The following is a 25,899-nucleotide window of genomic DNA, read 5'->3' as shown; positions in this document are numbered from 1 at the left end:
CGGCTCGGGTGCGCAAACTCGTCGGCGAACGACGGCGCGACGACGCGAACGGAGGACACCAACACGTAGAGGGCGACGCGGCGAACTCACCGGTGACCAAAACAATGGCGGAAGATCAACGGACGGCGACGGCGTCGAGGAAGAAGCGGCGGCAACCTTCGGCTTGACGACGACGGCGGAGAGGTGGACGAGATCGGCGACGGCTTGGTGACCACGACGGCGACCTCCCCGAGCAGCGACGACGACCGGAGCGACGGCGGCGCACGGCTGGAGCTGCGGCGGCGACAGCGGCGCTAGGCTACACGATGCTAGGGCTCTACCGGCGACGAGAGGCGAATGCGAGGGTGGCGGCGGGTAGCGGCGGGCTTGGGGGTCCTTTTATAGGAGCAAGGAGGCGGCGGCGAAGGCCCACGGCGACCGGCGACATGAAGGAAAGTCTAGGGTTCGGAGGAGAGAGATCGATCCGAATCGAACTCGAATCCACGATTTCCAAACGATTTTAGCCGACGATTCCAAAAGAGAAAGGTAGAGGAGATCCCGAAGATCATTTCCCCTCTATTGATTTCACCGGAGAAGGAAAGGCGTGAGCGAATTTGGAAGGAGACGGCGGCGCGGCTCAGCTAGGGTTCCGGCCGGGCGACGACGCGAGGAGGACGACGAGTCCGACAGGTGGGCCCCACCTGTCAGCGGGCGGACGCGCGCGCGCGAGCGGGCGGCTCGACTGCGGGCCGGATTGGGCCAGGAGAGAGAGAAAAGGTTTTGGGCCGACTTTCGGCCCAAAGCCAAAAGAGGATTTTTAAAACCTTTTACAATTTAAATTATTCATTAAATGTAATTCCATTTATTAAAAATACTTCCTTAGCTCAAATAAATCTCAGAAAAATCTAGGAATTATAGAGTTAAGCAAAGTATTTAATGAAATTTTATCTGGCCCCATTTTATATTGGAATTTATTAATTAAAATTAGATCTTCTCTTCTAGGCTTTTTAAAATAAATTCCAATTAAACAACAATTTATATATTTAGGATTTTTAGGGTGTGACAGGTTATTACCTGACAGCTCAGGGGCCCGAACCTATATAAAAATCCTCGTCTCCATCTCTTTTACTTCAGTCTCGTGTATATCCTAGCACCAACGATCCCCATACTGTTCAAATACCGTAGTTGAGACATCAAACGTCGACATTCGTCTTATTCAAAAAATTTAAGTAATTATTAATTCTTTTTCTATAATTTGATTCATTGTTAAATATACTTTTATGTATACATATAGTTTTACATATTTCATAAAAGTTTTTGAATAAGACGAATGGTCAAACATGTTTTAAAAAGTCAACGGCGTCAAACATTTGGACAATAAGGGAGTATAAACGAACAGGGAGACATGGCAAAAGGCATCGATGAACTGAACCAAGGAACGAGCCTCTCCTTCTCCCTGGATGCTTCCTCTTCCCAAAATCCTTTTCTCTGAATCCCAACCTAGCTATTTTTCCCTGTCTAATTCTTCTCCCAGTCTACGAACCTGTATCTCCCTTCACCACTTGGTATCTTGTGCGATGAATGAAGGATTAACCCTGAGTTATGCTCCAACATATCATAGAAATTAACCCGCTGATTGAGAGGAGCGAAGATATCCTGTTCTAATAAATGAAATTGACGCTGGTTGATTTGTTAAAAAAACAAAAATACAGAGGAGGGAAGAGAGCTAATTAAAGATAGGGTTAATTGGATCCATGCCACTACAAATATACCAAATTAGAAAAATGTCACTACATTTCACGATATCAGCTGAGTGCCACTCGAATTTGGGGAAATTGGAACCGTGCCACTCCGTTGGGTTTTCCATCCACTCCCTGTTAATTTCCCAACTCCGACACTCGGCCTCGATGCGGCGGCGAAGGAGCTCGGCGACGGTGCCATTTCCCAACTCCAATGGCGAGAAGAGTTTTGGCAATGGCGGAGTTCCTGCCCCTCTTTCTCCTCATGAACTCGTCGTACTTCCTCTTTGCTTCCTCTTCTTGGTTCCGTCCACGTAGGTGCTGTGGAAGCTGTGCCCGCATGCCGGGAGCACGCCGCCGTCCGCCAGCTCTGACAGGCAGATGGCACACTCCACCTCGGCCCACCCGCCGACCATCGGGACTCCGAACGCCGCGCCGACCGCCCTGACCTATCGGTGTTGGCGTCGTCGTCGGACGCCGGCCTAGGTGGCTGTGGTTGCGCCCACTCCCCGGAGTCGCGCCAACGGGCGAGGCAGCGGATGAGGCACCGCGCGGCGGCGTGGAGGTAGAAGGCGAGGAGGGAGACGCGGGCGAAGATGATGAGGATGGTGGCCACGTTGGAGAAGAATGCACGCATCGACAGTGAAGTGTGAGGTGAGGAACCACGAGGACGACATATTGTTAACGACCAAATTTGGTAATATCAGCATCGGAAGAGGAGACTAGATCGAGGTGGAGTCGAAGGCGGAGATTGATTCGAGAACAGAGCAAGAATCGACTGAAGTCCATATCGGCTACGATTAGGATCGGATGGGTCTAAGTCGGACTAGGTAAGCCGATGCAGCCGATTCCGACAGTATAATTTGGTGTATGACATCGGGTTGAATTGAGGTGCTTCAAGATGATTGCCGCACATGGATAGAGTCCTGAGAAGGCAATTGTATCTATTAATTAGGATGTTTTATGTAACTTCCTTAGAGATATGTTTGGGCAAAAGTCTACCGCAAAGACTTATGGTATCTTAGAGTGTGTTAGAGATAGTGGTCGTGTCCGGTATGGACATATCTTGTAATTCTTGGGTATAAATAGACCCCGAGCCCTATGTAATTTTTAACACACACGTTCAATACAATTTCGGCGCATCGCCACCTTTTTGCTTTAGTTTTGTTTTCGACGAGTTCTTACTTTCGGGTTGAGCTGCATCGGTTTTGATCTTCAACAAGAGGTAAAACTTGTTATGACGACTTGTGTTCTCGAGATTAGTGCTTCCATCTTTATGACACTCTAATCTTGCCTATATAATTCGTCGAGTTATTATATATCTTACATTAGCTTTGGCAATATCGTCATCTAACCTACAATCGGCTGACATCTGTTAATAGAAGGCAGCCGATTAGGTTAAATAGCGATGTTGTCCTAGATTATATAAAATATCTACCACTTTATGAAACATCCAGCGTCTTGATTGTCTAGATATTGTTCTTCTTTTCATACTTAATGTTGCATCAGTTGAGTTTGATCTATTAAGTCGTGCTTAGAATATCAATCTCTAGCATGTCCTCTGGTTGCCGATTAGGGTAGTATCGGAGTTTCAGCCGATCTTATCTGATTTAACCATATTCGATCTATGTGCCTAAGTGACATGTTAAATCCGCCCTTTATGTCAAGATCTTACTGCATTTAAGTATATTAAGCTTTTGTTTGGTATATTATACTTGTTTTGATATCTTTATGTAGAGTAGTATCGGAGTATTAGCCGATACATGCTAGATCTATCTGATCGGCTATGCTATAAACATATATAATCATGTTATTAATATATATTTCGATCTAAGTGATTTATACTGTCTCGGCATGGTGACCGATCTATCCCAATCACTTGATTTAAGTATATATTAATATAAGAACTATATATCGTTAATATCTACAGCCGATCGAATAGATTTAGTTCCTTACTGTCTATTTATAACCGCCGATCGATTCATATATGACATCGGCTCAAAGATAAATGATATGTCATCGGCACCTAGCCGATCGGCTATTATTTATAGATTTAACCACGAATTCTTTGTCTCTATTTCTTGTTGATTACAGGATCAAATCAACTGGCACGCTCATACATTCGAAGGTGAGCTTTGGACCTGCACTGGAGTTAAGCAGATCTCCCAGGCCTCGTGTTTTCTGTCAACACATATGGAGGTCTTGACGACACGGGAGACGACGACCGCGCCCCTATGGTAGAAATCTACGGCAGAGACGAGCTCCCCAGGTAGCAACACCCTTCCCTGCCGCTGATCATCTCCGTCGAGTGGAGCAGCGGTGGCGGCAGCAGCGGCGACGTCCATGCACGGGAAAGAGAAGGCGTCGACGAAGTTGGCACTGTGGACAGGGAGTGGATGGAAAACGCGAAGGAGTGGCATGGATCTAATTTCCCAAAATTCCAGTGGCACCCAGCCGATATCGCGAATAGTGGTGGCATTTTTCTAATTTGGTATATTTGTAGTGGCATGAATCCAATTAGGGATACATATACACACATGTGTGCACAACTTCACCTCAGATTTTACAAGCCTCATAAAACCCAAACCTTATGGCAACTTTGGCCATGTAAATTGTTGGATTGGGATGCACTAGGAAAATACAACAATGCTGAGGTGATCTCCTACCTCGTCGTCTCATAGTCAGGGTTAGAAATTTTGGACCAAAATTTCGGAAATTTTGGTCATTTCGGTGACCCCCGATATGATATTAATTCGGCTGAAATTTTTGAATTTTTCAATTTTTTCATGAATTTGGATAATATTTGTTCAAATTCAACTAAATTTTGTTTAAAATTTTAGAAATTTTGAACCGAAATTTCTGAAATTTCAGGATTTCGGTGACCCCAATAGAAACCCCTAAACCGATAGAGTGAACCCTGCTCGTAGTTAGGCTAGCACCTTGTTTTCGGCCGGTGACAAACAAGAAAGTATCATCCACGGACAATTGGCGTGAGACTACAGCTGTGTTCCGACTTCCGGCACGTCGGAATTACAATCGAAAAGCTCTCCACACAATCAACAATTGCACTCTTTTTTTTTTAGAACTCATGATTTTATTTAAGGCTAATAGCACGTTATATGATGAGTTGATACAACTTCCATAGAGTAAGAGGAGAGCAAGCCCAAAAAAGAGAAGCTGACAAGTATGCCCACAAGCATACGGGCTGGTAAACATACAGCACATATTGCAAAAGAACTCCTAAAAGATAGAAAAATGCAAAAGGGCCTAGAAAAAAGCAAAGGACTTCTAAAGATAAGGAAAAAAAAAAGCGATCTGGTCCTTGCGCTGCTTCTTCCTCTAATCTGGTGACCAGGACAACGAAACCGACATCAACAACGACGGCGAAAGCAAGGGAGACTGTAAAATAGAGCTCCAAGCCGTAAAACCATACGGGGCTTTCACCACACAAGGCGGAAGTTGACGCACGACAAAAAGAATAGGAAGAATACAGTCGCACATTGAAGAACGTCGACAGCAATGAAATGGCTCACCACATTAGTAGCAACTTTGCCGGAGTTGGTTAGAATGGCTGGCATCACCTTCAACAGAAACACCAACCTGCTTGCCGGAGAAGCAGACTTATTGCCCTTCAAGCAGCGAACAACGTGAGAGCAAACCTGGAAGCCACCCAAAAGCAGGCAACAACTAAGGAGATCTTCAGCAGCACCTTCCATAGAGGACCACCGGAACAAGGGAGCTCGACGCCGGTGAATCCCTTGCACTACACACAAAAGGAAAACGGAATGAACCCTACACGGAATATATCCGACCATCCTATCGCCTAAGGGTAAGGAGGCCAACCCCTCTCCCTACCCTCATCAGCGGCGAACCACCGGATCGGAGGAGGAGGAAAAGGGGTCAAGAAGAAAGAGGAAAAACTCTCAATGGATCTCAGAGTATCGCGAGAGGGATAGAGAAAGTCCCGCCCCAGCTGATGGCTTCTTCTACTGCTCTACTACAAGTGAACTCGTATATCGTATCCCATGTCATGGATGGAGCCCTATCCCAGTCATGGATGGAGAACCAAGGAGATATAATTAGAACAGGTAGCAGCTAATCATAGGAGAAGTCATTTGGTCCTCCGGCGTAATCTTCTACTCCTTACATTCCAAAATATAATAACATAGAACTGGATGTCTCATCTAATACCAAATTATTATATTTTAGATTGGAGATAGTAGGAAATATCAACAAATATGCTGGTTGTGTTTGAGATTGATTAAAAAGAAGATGAAGTCACAGCAAGCAAAACGAGAAAGACATTAGCATATGATTAATTGAGTTTTAATTATTACAAACTAAAAAATAGATTTATTTGATATTATATATATATAAACACCGTTTATTAGTTTTAAAATCATGCTAACAACAACCGAGAATAAATCTATTTCTGAGCGGTTACGTGTTTGTAACTTGAAAGACTAAGCTCGGAATATGAATCGTTATCATTGTTAACAATGATAGAGAAAGACTACACAACGGTATACCGTTGAACAGTATACCACTTATCCCTCATGCCGCGGCCCCGCGTGCCGGCTTCTCCCGAGTATGTCGTGTGCTGCTAGAATTATCATCACGCAGGTTTGTTGTGTGTATCAGTGTATAGTCTTGTTCCTGACAGCTAGCTAGTACCCAGCATGCCTAAGTCATGCCTTTGATACTAGCCTAGCTAGTAAATAAAACTGGAGGTACTACTAGCTTGTTGTGCATGCCAAATCCCTGTAATAGCTACCTACGTTACCTAGATACGGGGATACGGATATGGATACACGATACGTCGATACGGGATACGGCATTTTCCAAAAAAACAAGGATACGGGGATACGCTTTTATATATATATATATATATATATATATATATATATATATATATATATATATATATATATATATAGTAAATTTGTTTGGTGCTCCATGGTGCCCGGGCACCATTGTTGAAATTGAGTATATAACCAATTCAAATGAGTATGAAACTTTTTTAATTATTTAGGTATTAACATTAACTACTTTTACTAACTAGTTCAAAGCAAGTTTGAACTGAATTTGAACTTATTTTTGTTAGATTTTGATTCTAGGTATATAGCATCCATACATATAATTAGTTAGGTATGTAATCATGGATTGTGAAATAAAGTTAAATTTGAGTTGTTTTGTTGATAGGTATAGGTACGAATCAAATTCTTATAACTAGGTATATACTCACAATTAGAAAATTTTGAAAAATTTGAGTGATTTTGTGCATTTGAAACCATGGTGCCCGGGCACCATGGTGCCCCATATGAGTGTCCTATATATATATATATATATATATATATATATATATATATATATATATATATATATATATATATATATATATATATATATATATATACACAAAAAAAATTAAGGAAATTGCATTTATATATAAAAAAAATACAAAAAATCAAGGAACTTTTATAAAGAAATAGCGATATAATACTAGTATCAGTGTAGCAGATTCCATATCAATATTCTGCAATTTTCTCTTCTATAAGCAATTCAAATTAACAAGCGATTAAGATCCCAAAAACCACATATTAATAGTTCAATCATATATTTCTTGATGACTTTGCATCAACATTAGAAGCCGCACTAAGCAGTAACCTCTAGGATTGCTAGATGCACTAGCACTTGTATCTAATAAAAACGATAGTACTTTGTCCTAAGGAAAACAAGAAAGGCACAGCAGATTCAAGCATGAAACTTTTGAAGATAATGGATTACCCGGCCAGGCAGTCAAGCGAAGAAAGAAAAAGTTGCTCCGTGCTTCGATGCTACTAGCCTGCCACTGGCCACCGCTATGCCCGGCGGCCGGCGTCGGAGGAAGTGCCTCACGCAGTCACGCGGCAAGCCGGCAACAGTTCTGGCCTCGAGGTTGGCGGCAAAAGAGGTGCGCCACCACCAGGCTGGCGGCGGCGGCTCTGCCGTCTCGCGTAGGGGACGTTGTGGCCCCGCGCACGGCAGCGACGCGCGCGGCTGCAGCCGGCGTCCGGCGGCAACGCCGGGCACGCACGAGAGGCATCAGCCATCAGGTTGGAAGCTCGTGAGGTGGCGCATCCCTGATGCGAGCGAAGACGGAGGAAGGTCGTGGCGTATCGCTGGCGTATCGTGATTTATTTATTTTTTTGGAAATCGCAAATATGTGGGATACGTACGGGATACGTATCGGAGCGTATCCGATACGTATCCGTATCCGTTGCCGTATCCGATACGGATACGTGACTATGCAGCCGTATCAGGGTAACCCAGATAGCTACTAGTAGACCTGTACCCTAGCTATGTAGGGTACTTATTATGGCGGAGCCTAGTAGCCTAGCTACGTGTCTAAGATGAGTTGCATCTATTTGTTGTGTCCTATACCATGCACGGATTAGACCAGACAAATAATTACCTAGATTATACATGGATACAATGGATTATTCTAATTAGATATGTCATGTTGGGCTCTTAGTTATACCACATCTTAGAAACTCTAGTATGTGATACATAGATGCTAGATTATCATATCTGATATCTAGGTATTGGGTCGAATACCTAGGTACCAGGTATGAAACCTATAAATACAAGATCTGATGCTGAGTTATCCGGCCTGATACCTATAAGTACCGGATCCGATAACTAGGTATCGCGTCTGATACCTGAGTACTAGATTGGATACCCGGGTATCGGGTATCTGATCTCATACCTATGAGTATTTGTTCCAATATCTATGTGTAACGGGTCGGATACCCAGGTACCGAGTATGATACTTATGAATACCAAGTCTGATACCTAAGTATCGGGTCTGATACCTATGAGTACCGGATTCGATACCTAGGTCAGGTTTGATACTTATGAGTATCGGATCCGGTATCGCGCATGATACCTATGAGTATCGGATCGGATACCCGGGTATCGGGCATCTGATCTTATACCTATGAGTATCAGTTCCGATACCTGTACGTACTGGGTCGGATACCCAGGTACCGAGTATAATACTTATGAATACCAAGTCTGATACCTAAGTATCGGGTCTGATACCTATGAGTACCGGATTCGATACCTAGGTCAGGTTTGATACTTATGAGTATCGGATCCGGTATCGCGCATGATACCTATGAGTATCAGATCGGATACCCGGGTATCGGGTATATGATCTTATACCTATGAGTATCAGTTCCGATACCTGTACGTACTGGGTCGGATACCCAGGTACCGAGTATGATACCTATGAATACCAAGTCTAATACCTAGGTATTGGGTCTGATACCTATAAGTACCGGATTCGATACCTAGGTCGGGTTTGATACCTATGAGTAACGGATCTAATACCTAGATACCGGGTTGATACATATTAGTAGAGGATCTGATACTAAATATAGGGTGTGATGGTACGAGACTTCAGATGTGATACCACTAATTCTAATATTTATGGGTTATATACTTCTATTCAACAATCAAATAAAAAGATGGACCATGCATAGCTAGGCCAGAAAGTACAACCAAACTTGCTCACATGCCGCTGACATGCTTTGTTTAGGCTCATGCTACTAGCTCTAGTGCTTAATTCTAACTTTACTAGTTGAACCAGGTGTCAGACCCATATGGACCTAAAGAGGTGTAGAAGTAGTGCTGTATTAGAGTATTTCATAGCTATTTTGTACTGTAGGAGAAAAGAGACCTCTCGTCAGTCATCACTAGTCGGCAGCCTCCATGTGAAAGGACAGCACACGACACGCTTTTAGAGAGAAAAAGAATCGGTGAGTGATTGGTAAGTATAAATTATAAACTATACCGTTGAGACAGTACACCGTCCCATAGTTTAATTTGGAATCAAACCGGCCCACTAACATACGAGAAAGACTGGTACATTGGCCCGCAAATATATGGGCCTTTTATCTGTTCATCTAGGCCTACCCAATCTCGGAGTTTTTCACAAAAACCCCTGATATTAACTCTAGCAACATATAGGTCCTGATCTTTTCTAAGAAGCCCCCCTTTTCAGTCCAGATATTTGCATAAATATCCCTTATTTTAACCGTTAACATCCTCAGCGGTCAGGATTATAGCATAAAAGCCCTTGATACTGCTCTAGAGTCCCCCCCCCCCCCCCCACGACGCCTTCAGCGACGGCGTGCCCATCCGACTCCGACGACGTTCTTCCGCCTCGCCGCCGATGATCCCCGCCGGCCAGCCATGTGTCCTACCCTACCCACCCACCAGCAGCCGATTGCACCTGCCACTGCCGTTTCTTCCCTCAACTGTAGAGTGGTCAGCGGAGATGGCCGGCAGACGGCAGGGGGGCAACCTTGCCTGGGGACCGCGCCTCGCGCCGTGCTTGGAGACGACGGTCACGTGGTTGGTCGCCGTGATGAAGCGGCTTCTCGACTTCAACCCCTGCGCCCCACTGGAGTCCCAGCAGTACACGGGGCAAGGCCCCGGTACATTGTTCACCCCTCGCACATGACTTGTTTGTTGAATTGCCTGAGTGGAAATCTTACGCTTACCTGACCTGCGCTATGTGTTTCTTTGATGATTGAGTTGGTACATGTGTTCTCCTATTTCATCATACTTTGTTTCAAACTTATACTCCATCCCATTTTGCAAATGAGATATGATGATGACATGATGTACAGATGAAAGAACGAGCTATAAGCTGGACTGCTAGAGAGCTGGATGGAGAAGGTCAAAGCGCACAACAAGGAGGAGCTCTTGCGCAAGCAGAGCTCTTTGCTGGGCACTGATGGTAAACCGGAACAAAGTATTCTCGAGGCAACTATTTGAACTCATTGGAAAATTTGTCAACCGTTTTTCTCTTGACAAACTTCGGCCAACGAACGCATCGCCAGCCCAGCAAAAAGAATGAACTGTCAAGCATTCTAAAATCTAAAGCCAACACTACCTATTGCTTTATATCTTAGGGCTGGTTTAGTTCCCAACTTTTTCTTCAAACTTTCAACTTTTCCATCACATCAAAACTTTTCTACACACACAAACTTCCAACTTTTTCGTCACATCATTCCAATTTCAATCAAACCTCCAATTTTGACGTAAACTAAACACATCCTTAATATGGTGGTAGAGATGCTACAGTCAGTAGGGTATGAAAGATTTGATTGGAATGAAAGGTTTCTTGAAAGGTTAAATGTTAGTCTTCTGTTTTTGCGTGCAAGGTATACTTAGGATTTCAGCTTATTGAAGAACCAAAACTTCATCATGAAAGCAATATTTTTTTAGCTTTGTAAATCCTAATTGTAGCAACAGAAAAATGCACTCTATACGAGAGTATAGAAGATATTTGCTTCAAAACAATCTTGATCACATATGAATTCATTTTATCTTTTAAAGTCACTGATTCCTTAGCTTAGTAGCCCGTTCATACCCAGGCTAAGATTTAAAGTGGATTTTAGTGCAGAACATACTAACATAAGACAGCCCCACTGACTATTTGCATAGATACACATTGTTGATGTGTTCCTGCGTATTTCTGCCTACTGCAATCCTTTGTTTTTCTCACCGGGCCGGCCTACTTCCATCTCCACTTGGGCATGTTCTTTTACATTGCTGATTTATCACTTTATTTTTGTACTTTGATTATAGTGAACTTCATGATTGCTGGCGTACTTTTACCATCATGTTCTCCCATACAACTTAGACTGCGCAGGGTGCAATGCTACGATTGATTTTCTTTTTTACCTTTTGAATTTAATTGTACAATGAATTGGATGAATGCCCAAAAAGCAATTGGAAGTTTTCTGCAGCCAGTCTTAGTTTTAGCACGATTAGATGTGAGCTCATGAAAATTTCGTCTTTTGTGATCTCAACTGCTCAAGGTTCTTTTGCTGCCTTTTCTTTGGACTCAACTTTGACTAAGTTCTTTGAGCTACTGATGGGCATTGATGTTTTTCTTGGTGCAGGATACTTGATAATGTAACCTAAAAAAGCAGGATGGACAATGAAACTGAAAGAAGCAAAGTTGTGATGATGAGATGAGTTAAACTACTGGCTGATAACAAAGTTGCAGTAATTTCTATGATCCCCCTCATGCTCCTACTCTGTCTTTATATCTCTTTATTTGTTTTTTTTTTCCTTTGCAACTGTGCCCTTGCTTTGGAACAAAACTTTGATAACCATTTAACACAATCGTCAAAGCAGAAGGAAAGCTTATTTGCAATTCCCTTTTGGAACTAATGACATCTGTTTAAGTAACAACGACCAACCTCAAAACTTCTGCTGCAACATTGTGTACTTTGTTGCTAGACTGGATGAACATCTAGCTGATGTTCTGTTTTAGCATTGCTTTACTTGAGACTTGAGAGAGCCTGCTACCAGTTTCACTTAACCATTCGTGTTTATCTTCCCAGGATTTAATATGCTGGAATTAGGAAGTCTGAACAACATTTTGTGGAGGCTACTTTATTAAACTGCGGTGCTGCTCTGTCCAAACTTGCGCTAACTGCGGGAGAGAAGGGGGGCTAGCGTGAAAAGAAGAGGTAAAGAAAGAGAAAGGCAAAGGCGCGACATGATGCCTCGTCCAAGCTTTTTGTTGTCACGCTGCCAAAGAGGACAAGGATTTGGCCCTGCTTCTCTTCTTCTTCCTCCTCTTCTTGCGGTAAGATCACTACTACTATTACCATCACCATCACCGCATCATTTGCCAAACCATGGACCAGCTTGCCTTTTTCCAGGTTGCAGCTGCCTGACGCAGTTTAGCCAGCCACTGTAAAGTGCAGGTCCATTTATCTGACAAATAGAGTATGTGAGCTTAATAATTGTACAGTTTTTTCAAGGTCAATTTTAGGGGAGTAAAACACAATTAGTTTTGGAGGGGAAATAGCTTTTGACATTGCTGTGAGATGAGGGGTTGGTTTGGTCTGTGGCCTAAATAGGTATTACCAAATTTTGTCAATGCCAAATTTTGGCAAGTTTTGGCATGACTAATTTTGGTAAGTCAAAATTGTGTTTGGATTGAAGCCAAAATAGCCTAAGTTCACTATTGAAATGGCATATTTTCTTAAGCATGCCAAAATTTGGATTCAAACCAAATAGACACTAAACACTGTTGAAATTGACAAATATTGGTAAGTCTAATTTATTCCTCAAACCAAACCAGCCCGAGATGGTTTGTGTAGGTGAACTGGTGAACAGTTTGGCCTGCATCTGCATTGGTAGGGGCCTAGGAGCAGACAAGAACAGAGCAAAAGTGAAAAGTGGAAGCATCCAGTACTGTCAATCTGACACTGGCGCCACAGCTCTCGCGACCACTCCTCATCTCACACTTACCGAAGCAACAATAAAACCGTTCTATCCTCGCTTCAAAAATCGATCAAAAAATTCAAAAATCAAAAGTGAAAGAAAGGAAAGCACACGATGCTTCTCTTCACCCAATGCAGATCGATGGGGGTCGTACCAGTAGCAGAGATCATGGCTGTGAGCCTGTGATTGAGTGATCCCTTTCCTCCATGCCAATCTTGAATCTTTCTAGCTAAAAGAATCATCTGTGCTCTTGTGCTCGCAGCTAGCTGCACAGTGGTGACAATGGCGATGCTGCTGTTGTTGCGTTCTTTGGAGTTCTTGGCGATCATGGCGGTTGCATCGAGCTTGGCAATGCCGGTGGCGGCGGCGGCGGCGGTGCCACAGCCGGAGCCGGAGGTGAAGCCGAGCGACACCGACGCGCTCACCATCTTCCGGAACGGCGCCGACGCGCACGGCATCCTGGCGGCGAACTGGAGCACCTCGAACGCCTGCGCCGGCGGGTGGATCGGCGTCGGCTGCTCCGGCGACGGCCGCCGCGTGACGTCGCTGTCGCTGCCGTCGCTCGACCTGCGTGGGCCGCTCGACCCGCTCTCCCACCTCGGCGAGCTCCGGGCGCTCGACCTCCGCGGGAACCGCCTCAACGGCACGCTCGACACGCTCCTCCTCGGCGTCCCCAACCTCAAGCTGCTCTACCTCTCCCACAACGACATCTCCGGCGCCATCCCGGACGCCATCGCGCGGCTCCTCCGCCTCCTCCGCCTCGACCTCGCCGACAACAGCCTGCGCGGGGCCATCCCGGTGGCCGCGCTCGCCAACCTCACCGGCCTCCTCACGCTCAAGCTCCAGGACAACCTCCTCACCGGCTTGCTCCCGGACGTCACCGCCGCCCTCCCGCGCCTCGCCGAGTTCAACGCCTCCAACAACCAGCTCTCCGGCAGGGTGCCCGACGCCATGCGCGCCAAGTTCGGCCTCGCCTCGTTCGCCGGCAATGCCGGCCTCTGCGGGCTGGCGCCGCCGCTGCCGGCGTGCTCTTTCATGCCGCGCGAGCCAGCCCCGACGTCACCCTCCGTCCCGTCGTCGCCGCAGTCCGTGGTGCCATCGAACCCGGCGGCGTCGTCGTCGTCGGTTGCTTCGTCCTCGCCGGCGTTGGCCACACCGGAGTCGCGCGACGGACCCGGCAAGGGGGGGTTGAGCACCGGCGCCATTGCCGGCATCGTCGTCGGCAATGCTCTCTTCCTGTTCGCCATGCTGTCGCTGCTCGTGGCGTCCTGCTGCTGCAGCACCGGCGGCGAGAGCGGCGGCGAGCCACCCAAGAAGAGGAAACGAGGCGGCCGCGTCGGCCTGGAGGATGACGACGACGGCGGGATGTTCGGCCAAGGCAAGGGCGTGCAGCCAGGCCGGCCAGGCAGCGCCGGCATGCGCAGCGACGACGGCGGAGACAGCGACGGCGCGCGCAGCAAGCTGGTGTTCTTCGGGGTGGACGGCGGCGAGGACGACGACGACGACGACGGAGGCGGCAGCGACAGCAGCGCCGGCAGGAGGGCAACCGGCGGCGGCTGGACGGCGGCGCCGCACCAGCCTCACGGGAGGAGGAGCAGGTTCGCGCTGGAGGAGCTTCTCCGCGCGTCGGCGGAGATGGTCGGCCGCGGCAGCCTGGGCACCGTGTACCGCGCCGTCCTCAGCGACGGCCGCATGGTCGCCGTCAAGCGGCTGCGCGACGCCAACCCATGCGCCCGCGACGAGTTCCACCGCTACATGGACCTCATCGGCCGCCTCCGCCACCCAAACCTCGTCCCCCTCCGAGCCTTCTACTACGCCAAGCAGGAGAAGCTCCTCATCTACGACTACCTCCCCAATGGCAACCTCCATGACCGCCTCCACGGTACACATCCATGTCTGATGTCTCCTCCTCCTAGCTGTGAATCGCCATGAGAGTGGCACGATGAGCTCGATCTCGCCATTGATTGTGTTTGTCAGGGCACCGGATGTCGGGGGAGTCGCCGTTGGACTGGACGACGAGGGTGAGGCTTCTCCTCGGCGCGGCGCGCGGGCTGGCATGCGTCCACCGGGAGTACCGCACGTCGGCGATCCCCCACGGCAACGTCAAGTCCACCAACGTCCTGCTCGACAAGAACGGCGTCGCCTGCGTCGCCGACTTCGGCCTGGCGCTCCTCCTCAGCCCGGCGCACGCCATTGCCCGCCTCGGAGGCTACATCGCGCCGGAGCAGGAGGACAACAAGCGGCTGTCGCAGGAGGCCGACGTGTACAGCTTCGGCGTGCTCGTCCTCGAGGCGCTCACCGGGAAGGTGCCGGCGCAGTACCCGCAGCCGTCGCCGGTCGTCGCCGCCGACGCCGCCGCAGACGCGCAGAGGAAAGACAAGAGGTGCTCGACGGCGGTGAGCCTGCCGGAGTGGGTGCGATCGGTGGTGCGGGAGGAGTGGACGGCGGAGGTGTTCGACGTGGAGCTGCTCCGGTACAAGGACATCGAGGAGGAGATGGTGGCGATGCTGCACGTCGCGCTGGCGTGCGTCACGCCGCAGCCGGAGCAGAGGCCATCCATGGCCGACGTGGTGCGGATGATCGAGAGCATCCCGGTGGATCAGTCGCCGTTCCCGGAGGAGGACAGGGACATCTCCACCATGTCGCCGTCGATCGGCATTACCACTGACGACGGAGATGGTCGTCTCAGCTGCTAGCTCATCATCATCCTCCTCCTCATTGATCTTCTTTTCTGAATTCTGAACAACTCTGCCTGCTGCATTTTTTCTGATTTCTGAAATGATGCTCTGCTCGATCTTGGCATTCTGAAGTCTGAAATTGCTACTGCAGCTGGTATTATCTTGAGCTGCTTTTCACTTCTGCTGAAATGTCGAATTGTCGATGTGCCTGTGCTTGGAAGATGGTGCTTGTGTTCTTGTAAGATAATTTTGGATTATGATGTCGAATGCATGCTCCTGGAGAACGCTGGCAGTTGCTGCTATACTCTGTTTGCGTTTGTCATACTCCTCTATTTTTAACTTTGACACAGTCTTCGAGATACTAGTTTGATCAATAATATCTATATAAAAGTAAAATATTTTAAATAAAAAGTAAAATGTTTTAAATAAAAAGAGTTGTATATTGTTATAGTTTATTTAATGATAAATTACCATCAATTACATTATTGATTTTTTTATTTTTTTTGCTATTAATAGTCACAATTATAAATATTTGACTTGATATATGCTAAAAATACTTACTTATTTTTGGATGAAGGAAGTAGTCGGTATGGTTGTTTCTTTGTTTCTATTAGCGAATGTCGTTTTGTGACATACTAAAATGCTATAAAAATGAGAATATGGGCAATCTTCTACTACTATCACATCATCATTTTGTTCTTTTTTTTTCTTTGAAGCGGATTGCGTATGTTGTACAACATTTTGGGGTGTGAAGTTCATGGCATGCTCACGCCAGACGATGACTGTAGACTATAGTACTATTTCGGTTGAAAATTAGCATTTGCATTATTATTCTATTAGTTAGCCTGTGTTCTTCTTGAGGAGGTTGGGAACCATCCCTCTACACGCAAAGTGGTGTGATAGAGTAACGCATGATTAAAAAGAATTAATATGATTTTTAAAGCAATTTTGTTATAATTGTTTTTACAAAACATACTATTAACACGAAACGGAAGGGGTGAGTTGAGAACATAAGACAGATGCTTTCCGAAAGAACGATTGAGCTACCCTGATTAATCAATACCAGTAGCAAAAATGACCAGCAATCCTGCCTCATAAAACAATGACATATAGGTTTGCTAATGCCAACTGCTAAGCCAAATACAAATTCGTATCTGTTCTAGAAGACTAAAAGTAGTCTATTGGAAACAGAACAATCCGGTCAAACAGAAGCATCTTGTATGAAAATGGTAGTCCAGGACGAAAAAGAAAAAAAATGAGCCGACAACTACGTTGACATCGTTAGGTAAACGTAAACAAAATTCCTTACGAAAAAAAAAAAACAAAAACACATGTAGACACTGTAGAGACCGATCAGTGGTCCCCACGAGACCACGAAGACCATGTCCATTGGAAGCGTAGAAGAAAAGCGGAAAGAGTTTGACCGATGCATCGGAACACGGCCCGCCACGCTGGCACCAGACGGTTTTGATGGGCCGGACCAGTCTCGGCGGCTCGGCCCACCACCACCCATCCATCCATCCATCCATCGCGGCGCATCGTACGGTCCAGAGCTAACCCAGCGGCGGGTCCAAACCCGCGTGCGGCGCGGCGCGTCACCATCCACCGTTTATTCGCAGCTCGTTTTATCACTACTTAACCCTTTCTTCGAGATTTCCCTTTTCTTGGAGGCGCCACGTTTAAAGGGCGGAGTCGCTGTAATTAGAGAAGAGGATTTAAAGAGAGAGAAGGCCATTCTCTCTTGATTGCTTGGAGAGGAAGAAGAACAAGAGCCGCCACCGCCGCCGTTAGGTTTTTATTTATTTTTTTTCTCGATCTGATCCGAGGAGGAGCGAAGCGAAGAAGGGCAAGATGCATTCGACGAATCTGCTGCTGGAGGAGCCCATCAGGATGGCATCCATCCTGGAGCCATCCAAGCCCGTAAGTTGCTCGAATGCTTTGATTTCGCTTCAGATTTGTTTGGTTTTTTTTTGTTGATGAACCCTAAATTCGATTGATCTGCGGGGAAAAAAATGCACAGAGCTTCTTCCCGGCGATGACCAAGATCGTGGGGACGCTGGGGCCAAAGTCGCGCTCCGTCGACACCATCTCCTCCTGCCTCAAGGCCGGCATGTCGGGTAACCAATCTGCTTGCTTCGCCATCTCCTGCTCGATCGAGCTGTTCTTAACCTTCTTGTGTTGGTGTTGGTGTTGTGTGGTGCGAATTGCAGTGGCCCGATTTGATTTCTCGTGGGGAGACGCCGAGTACCACCAGGAAACCCTTGAGAACCTCAAGGTCGCCATCAAGTCCACCAAGAAGCTCTGCGCGGTGAGCCCCCCTCCTCACCGCCTTCAGATTTACTGCAATTCGATTCGATTTGATTCATTCACGGTCATGGTCTCTTAGTGTTTGCTTTTGCTGTTTTTGCATACTGACATTTTGGGTACTCTACTCCATTGGCATTGGCAGGTCATGCTTGACACGGTCGGCCCAGAGTTGCAGGTGGTGAACAAGAGCGAAGCCTCCATCTCCCTCGAGGAGAACGGCACTGTTATTCTCACCCCTGACCAGGGGCAGGAGGCCTCCTCACAAGTGCTGCCAATTAACTTCGCTGGGCTTGCTAAGGTAATACTCCCTTTCAGTTCTTTTTTTTTTCCGAAATCTTATTACGCTGTGCATGAATGGTTGCAAGCGCATAGGTAGGAGTACCTTTCAGTGCTATTTATGCAAAATCTTATTATGCTGTGTATGAATGGTTGCAAATAGATAGGTCCTTCTTTTATGGAACTTGCTATTTTGTCACTGCGATTTCCAGCATATGCTCTGTTTGATATATAAAAAATGACTTATTGTTTTGTTTGCAGGCTGTGAAGCCAGGTGACACAATATTTGTTGGGCAATACTTGTTCACAGGCAGTGAGACTACTTCAGTTTGGTTAGAGGTAAAAATATTCGGCATACTGCGCTTAGCGTTCTGCATTTTTTTTTCTTATGTCATTGTCAGTAGGATTTGCTTTGTGCCCACATTTTCCGATACCAAAACTCTAATTTGTCTGGTTTAGGTTTCTCAAATTAAAGGAGATGATGTGGTCTGTGTGATAAAAAACACAGCAACTCTGGCTGGGTCGCTCTTCACATTGCATTGCTCGCAGATTCACATCGACTTACCTACCCTATCTGATGAGGACAAGGAGGTAAGGAACTCATTTCAGAATAGTGATATGTATCTCCTTATGTATTTGTATTTGATGTCTTCCTTTATGGAATTAAGTAAAATGTTGTATATTTTTCCTTTTGGAGCACCTTACTCAAAATCTGTCCTTTATGGAATTAAGTAAAATGTTATATATTTTTCCTTTTGGAGCACCTTACTCAAAATCTGTCCGATGCCTTAAATGCTTATGAGCATGTACTGCTTTCAGGTTATCAGAAAATGGGGTGCCCCAAACAAGATTGACTTCCTCTCTCTTTCTTATACAAGACATGTAGAAGATGTGCGACAGGTAATACATTTTTTTCTCAACGTTCCCGGTGTTTTGTCCTTGGAAGTAACCATTCATTGAAAACATGGCATTGCTATATCCAAATATGTGATCTCCTGTATGTTTTCATTTGGTACTTGAAAAGGAAGTTCTAAACAGTGCTGACATCTTTCGTTTCAATACAGGCACGTGAATTCCTCTCAAAGTTAGGTGACCTTAGCCAGACCCAGATTTTTGCAAAAATCGAGAATGTGGAGGTATTTACAACATGCACTTTTAACATCTCTGAGCCAGCTTCTGTTTGTTGTACAGCCTATCAACCCCCTATCTATTTTTGCAGGGGTTGAATAATTTTGATGAAATCCTCCAAGAAGCTGATGGTATCATCCTGTCAAGAGGAAACCTTGGAATTGATCTTCCACCTGAAAAGGTTAGTATTTCTAGCTTACGTCGAGCACATCAGAAGGCACTGCTTAATTGTACATCCGCTACACTTAGTACCTTATTAACAAGAATTGTAGTTTTCTCAAATTATGGTGCAATACTTGTCTTTGGTTTAGTTATACTTTATTTATTTTGCTCTTTGACCTTTGCTGCTCATACTGTAGGTGTTTTTATTTCAAAAGTCTGCTCTGCACAAGTGCAACATGGCTGGAAAGCCTGCTGTTGTTACTCGTGTTGTAGACAGTATGACTGACAACCTCAGGCCTACTCGTGCAGAGGCTACGGATGTGGCAAATGCAGTGCTTGACGGTGAGTTGTTTGAGCTATTGGTAATGTTAAATTTTCAATTGCCTTCTGATAGTTTAACATACTTCTATTGTTTAGGGAGTGATGCCATTCTCCTTGGTGCTGAGACTCTGCGTGGTTTATACCCAGTTGAGACTATTTCAATAGTGGGTAAAATTTGTGCTGAGGTGAATTTTCTTCCTAAATATGTTTTTATTTACAATGTTTAACATGTATAAGGCAAAATCATTTCTGCCCAATTTTCGTTCTGTATTAGTTTGTTAGCATCATCAAGTTAATGGCATATGACATCCATTGTTTTGCAGGCTGAGAAGGTCTTCAACCAAGATTTATACTTCAAGAGAACTGTGAAACATGTGGGGGAGCCCATGACCCACTTGGAGTCTATTGCTTCCTCTGCGGTGTGTTCTTTGGTTCTTTTCATGTTTCAGACTTCATTTAATGCTGTTCACACGGAACACATTTTCTCATATTCCATTGATTTAAGTCTATGAGGCAAGCATTTTCTTTTTAGTCTGAACTGGTTCCTTCACTATTTTCTAGGTGCGAGCTGCTATTAAAGTGAAGGCGTCTGTCATAATTTGCTTCACATCATCTGGACGTGCTGCAAGGTAGAAAGACTGAATATAAGATAAGTTTGTATCTTAATGGAAAACTAATATCATCTCTAATCTGGCATCTGTACTATCTGCAGGCTAATTGCCAAGTATAGGCCAACCATGCCTGTTCTATCTGTTGTCATTCCTCGTCTAAAAACAAATCAACTGAGGTGGAGTTTCACTGGCGCATTTGAAGTACGTGATCAGCCTTTCTTTTTCTACTATGTCCATGATCTGTTTCTAACTTTCTATACAGATGTTTAGCTTGTCTTGTTTGGTTAACGCTTAGCTGTTGTAGCTCATATTTCTTGTATCCTTGTTCTGCAGGCAAGACAATCGCTCATAGTTAGAGGCCTCTTTCCGATGCTTGCTGATCCGAGGCATCCAGTAAGTTTGGCTTCTTTGTTGACTACAGAAATTGCAAAAATATTCATGCAAAACATACTTGGTGGATTTATTTTCTTGCAATTGAAAGGCTTGGCCTTGTCATGGGGGCTTTTTCAGATTTCTAATACATTACAATATAACAAAGCTTAGTAGATAGAAGCGTCAAATTTTAACATGATAGCTTTCTTGCTTGCATCATGTTCCACAATTATTAACACTTCATATATGATAAACGTAAAAACAACTGGTATGCTTCCTGCATTGTTAACTGAAATATTCTTGAACTTGATAAGCTGATTTGTAGAGACCATTTAGGCGCAATAAGCCAGCTTATTAAGTGCTATTATTCTCGGGTGCAAATTTTGTAATCATCTTTCACTTCGTCTTTCAGGCTGAATCAACCAACGCTACAAATGAATCCGTTTTGAAGGTTGCTCTTGACCACGGTAAAGTTTCTGGTGTGATAAAGTCGCATGATCGCGTTGTTGTCTGCCAGAAGGTGGGAGATTCCTCGGTTGTGAAGATCATTGAGCTGGACGATTAGACAAGCAGCTTGTGCTCGTCGTCGATGATACTATGGCATGTTTTGCCAGATTTTGACTAGGCCAAAAACGTTGCTTCTTGGCTATGTATAATCCTATAGCTTCAAATGAGCAGTTTTTCCTATGGTGTATTCATAGGATTTGCCTTACAGCTTGAAACCATTATGATTTAGTTAAGGAAATTAAATTTGCGCAGTATTTCTGTATCGTATCACTTAGATGGGCAAAGGGAATAATGAATTTTGGTACTGAAACCTTTTAAAGGTCGATGCGACCTATTTTTCATGGATTTTTCGTAATGCTACTTGACGTCCATCAAAGTGTTCATCTGAGTCTGACAAGGGACAATCGATGGTTGATCCCACGGTCACCCACCATGTACGAAACTCGAGCATTTCAAGGAATATGCAGTAGTATTGTCTCAAAAGCACATGATCACTTGCTTGATCCTTTACACATTTCATACCAATAAAAAAATTGCCTTGTAATGCCAACTCTCGAGTACAATCCTGCCATGGTTCCGCAGATCAAATTGGAAAGAGCAGGCAGCTAGTCAATACAAGTAAATTTCATGCTCCACAGCCATTACAGAAAAAAATCACGGAAAACAGCTGACATGATTGTAATTAGCTCCTACAACTTCATCTCTCTCCTATACCAACTTTTGAAGTTTCCAATCTACAAGTCGCGGGTTTTACACTTGAATGTGCTGTCCTGTACTGCAGTCTAAACAGTGATTTACACGGTGAAAGTTAAATGAAAATTATTTTGGCTCACTATACTCGTGCCGTTGCCGTTTGCCAAAGCACTACGGAAAAAAAATGGTTAAAAGTATTACTTGTACAAAAGAATGATCATCGACAAATACTACTAATTACAATGGATTGACCATCCAGAAACAATTGTGCAGGAGAACCTGATGATACCCAGTATCTTCTGAAGCTTCTATCAGAAGAGGTCACAACTTTCCTCTTTAGGACATCCTTAGATATTGACAGGTAACTTAAAAAGGAAGACAATTGTTGATTGAATCACTTATTTAAGTGACACGAATGGCTGAACTGGGGAGGGTCAGAAGATATCCGGTTAGTCCACAGATTAGCAACTTTAACAAAATAGTGATCACCATCCCAAATGATCACTTCCATTCCTACATGAAGCGAACAGAGTAAATTAATTGGTTGATAGAAACATCTGATAGCTAAAAAGTTCCTATCCTTGAAGACGTCACTGTAGGACAAGTATTACCTGGTAAAACACTAGTCGGCAGGAGGGTATGCCTACATGTCATCTTGCTGTTGGGAAGGGAACATTGGAGAGTGGCCACTTCAATTTCGTCAATTTTAATGATAGATTCGAGAAGAACTTTAGCAACAGGTGCATCTAAGTTATTGCTGTCAACAACCATTCTAAGAGCCGTTCCTAGACCATTATTAGTCCATGCATTCAGGCAGCCGTCCCAACAAACCAACATTTTACTCACCATTCCAGGATCAGCAAGAACCCAGGGCTTGAAGGACTGCAAGGATAAATTTAGAATCTGTGCAACTCTGTAAATCTCCCCAAGAGCAATAAAGAATTGGCCACCTGTGAAACCAGCAGAAAGCATGTTATAGTCAATCTTCTTTTAAATGATCAGTGAGAAAGGAAATGATAAGCTCTGCTCATTGTTCCAAGTTTTTGCACCTTGGGAAATTACTACGCTGCAGACATTTGATTGACAGGATTCTTGCCAAAGCACCACACCATGCTGCAATTCTTGAGCACAGAACAGAAGCATTCTGTACCAGGCACGGACGTAATCACGTTGCTCCTCCTTGGATGCTTGCTCCAAGGTATGTAATGTTGACACGCTGTGCTTGTAGAGTTCAACTGCCAAACTCATGTCTTCCAGTGCTTATATTTGAGTATCAGATAAGAATTATAAAAATTTAATAACCCAAGAAAGATCGCATTATGACCCACGAAAACAAGAAGCAGAAGGTAGAATGGTAAACTGCAAGATTAACTGCACATATTGTATACTGAAACAAAGAAAAATTAGTTGTGTGCCATCTACAGATTTTCGTTGTTTTGTATAATCTACAGATCAGTTAGGAGGCAATTCTAATGCGGAATATGGAAAAGCACTAATCCATTCATTTCCACATAATTATGTTTATCACTTATAGAAAATTGTGCATGTGATTATTACATGCTATCCACCTAACAAAACAAGTGTATTGATCTCGAGTAACTTGAGAATAAATTGCAAGATTTGACCATCTAATGAAATAGTTTATTTTGGGTCTAGCTCAAGGAGGTAATTCCTAACAAGTACTAGTAATAAGATAGGCAGTGTGCCGAAACATTATATTCCCCATAGGAGAATGCATACCATCGGTATCTTTTCTATTAAATGATATTCTTCCTCAAAATCCTTCAAATGAACCTCTCTGGCACTGTCAAGCAGTTCAGAAATGAATACATCCTTTGCAGTATGTTCCTCTATACAAAAACCTTCAGGTAGTTTCTCACAGATTTCCTGGAGATTATGGAAAATGTTTAAATGACGGACTATATTAAATTCATTTTTTTTTGTGCCAAACAATAGTTTCAAGTGCTTGAGTGCGGAGCACACCTGAATCTCCCTTGCAATTGCTGAACTTCCCTGTTTTCATTAGAAAGCATAGAACTCTTCTGGACTCCATGTTATCAAATGAAAAGGCACTATCTTGTGTTGTTTTCCGTTCAAAAAAAATGTTATCAAATGAATTGCAAAATTACAAACAGAAAAATACCAGTGATTTATCAACTGAATGTAATCAGTGGTTACTGACCTTAAAATCCTTCCCATTCCGAAATATTACTGTCAGTGTTTCTTCCCTCAGCTTATGGTAGAAATCAATCAAAGTCCTATCGCTTGAAGATTTAATTGAATGATTTTCATCTGTTTCAAATGAAGAGTTCTGATCACTGATCATTAGTGTACATCACATGAAATTAAAAAGAGGGGGGTGATAGCAAACTCAAAATAGCAAAAATACTCACCATTTCATTATTTGAGAACATATCAGAAGGGCTCTGCACACTTTCTGAAGAACTTTGTGTCATGTGTACAGCATCAACCAGCTCAGTTTCTTTGTACAGGTCAAGTATGGCTGCATCATTAGGACCTGTGGACTTACAAGTTTCAATGTGGTTTGTAGTTCGAACATGGTTCAAATTTTCATCCACACTAGTAAATAGTGACCAGTCTTCTGTCAGGAATGATGGTGATGATGCTCTGCCGCAAGACAATGGCGCCAAGACTCTGTTTGATGGTGATGAGAACGAAGGAGGAAGGAAGGACTTATCACCACAGAGGAAGCGGGCCAGGTTTCCTAACAAACTTTTGAGTGGGCCTGAATGGGCTAAGTAGCTGGCAAGAGAGGAGAGGTGGCGTGAGTGAGTGGTGCTGTATTAATACTCGAACTCTTGTAACGAATTACTTGACTAATAGAATCTGGAGGCAATTGGCGGCGGAGGATGCAATCCGGTTGGATTGGCGTGAGAGAAATCTCATCTGTGAAAATTGTTCTTGCTTGCAAGTTAGGTAGCTAACATCTTCCTGGTCACTTCCCAATGATTTTGGTACATCCTGTAATGACGAAATTATTCAGACCAATCAATGGAGGAAGCCATAGCCATATCAAGACTTAATACAAAGAGAAAAGGTTTAGAAAGAAGTAATGATAGGATTTGCAATGCTAGAATATACTATCAAAGAAGTATATTCACTTGTTTTTTTGCGGGAACTACAAAAAAAGGGTTATTTGTGAATTAAAAAAATGAATTCCTGCCTAATTCTACAACACCTATAACAATTTCCAAGTAGAATTAATAAGTTGCTAAGGCAGAGCTTCACACTTGATACAGATACAGAATGTAAGAGGAAAAAAGTTATCACATCCCTTTAGGAAGCTTGATCATTCAATTTGAACATTATAATCATGATTTATTGATTCAGTTTTGTGAGACTGGTCGCGACGTCCGTTTCAGCAAAGGTTATCTTCATCTCTGCAATTTTCTAAGTGGGCTAGACTATCTGAGCCTACCTTTCCTTTATCACCAGTTTGCCTTTGGTAAAATGCCTTAAGTAAACAGTTTCCACATAATACTATCTCACGCGGGCGGCTCGGGGAGCGAAAAACCCTAGCCGCCCGCGCCTCCATCCCTTCCCCCCCCCCCCCCCCCTCGCCGCCGCCGGAGCTTGCCGGCGGCAAAGCCGGCAGCGAGCAGGGAAGGCGGCGGCGAGGCCTTCTTTGTGGCGTTCTCCCTCCTCGGCGCGACGTGGACGAGATGATGACGAAGCTCCCCACCGGCGTGGTCAAAGGCGGCAACGGCGGGGATGTGTGGGGAGGCGGCGGATCCGGCGCCCCCAAGGCCGGATCCGGCCATCCCCCGCCTGGAGCTGGCGCGGCGGCGGCGCGAGGCGGCTGGGCGG

The 25,899-nt window shown here is 44.7% G+C and overlaps 2 protein-coding genes and 1 pseudogene across 4 annotated transcripts; 2 read left to right on the top strand and 1 right to left on the bottom strand.

The window, feature by feature from the left end:
* The first annotated feature begins 9,873 nt into the window (after positions 1–9,873).
* Positions 9,874–15,996, top strand: LOC4351494 (leucine-rich repeat receptor-like protein kinase PXC1). Of its 3 annotated transcripts, none has more exons than XM_015763110.3 (6): positions 9,874–10,201; positions 10,397–10,506; positions 11,678–11,783; positions 12,125–12,372; positions 13,279–14,898; positions 14,994–15,996. In XM_015763110.3, the coding sequence occupies exons 5-6, from the start codon at positions 13,299–13,301 to the stop codon at positions 15,710–15,712; spliced, it is 2,319 nt and encodes a 772-aa protein (XP_015618596.1). In that variant the 5' UTR covers positions 9,874–10,201; positions 10,397–10,506; positions 11,678–11,783; positions 12,125–12,372; positions 13,279–13,298; the 3' UTR covers positions 15,713–15,996. The 3 variants fall into 3 exon arrangements, with proteins under 3 accessions (XP_015618596.1, XP_015618595.1, XP_015618594.1); XM_015763109.3 differs by having other exon boundaries at positions 9,874–10,304; XM_015763108.3 differs by lacking the exons at positions 9,874–10,201; positions 10,397–10,506; positions 11,678–11,783; positions 12,125–12,372 and adding an exon at positions 13,085–13,190.
* Positions 15,997–17,345: 1,349 nt separating this feature from the next.
* LOC4351493 (pyruvate kinase 2, cytosolic-like) lies at positions 17,346–21,855 on the top strand. Its single transcript, NM_001423321.1, has 16 exons — positions 17,346–17,614; positions 17,715–17,811; positions 17,905–18,002; positions 18,144–18,299; positions 18,539–18,616; positions 18,737–18,868; positions 19,097–19,177; positions 19,342–19,413; positions 19,497–19,586; positions 19,765–19,909; positions 19,985–20,073; positions 20,212–20,307; positions 20,450–20,517; positions 20,601–20,700; positions 20,833–20,892; positions 21,284–21,855. Exons 1-16 carry the CDS (start codon positions 17,546–17,548, stop codon positions 21,434–21,436), a joined length of 1,584 nt encoding a protein of 527 aa, NP_001410250.1. The 5' UTR covers positions 17,346–17,545; the 3' UTR covers positions 21,437–21,855.
* Positions 21,856–22,183: 328 nt separating this feature from the next.
* On the bottom strand, positions 22,184–25,097 carry LOC9267342 (uncharacterized; annotated as a pseudogene).
* Positions 25,098–25,899: the final 802 nt, after the last annotated feature.

This window comes from Oryza sativa, chromosome 12, assembly GCF_034140825.1.
Source record: "Oryza sativa Japonica Group chromosome 12, ASM3414082v1".
Classification (NCBI taxonomy): Eukaryota; Viridiplantae; Streptophyta; class Magnoliopsida; order Poales; family Poaceae; genus Oryza; species Oryza sativa.
This window is presented reverse-complemented; position numbering and strand designations above follow the sequence as displayed.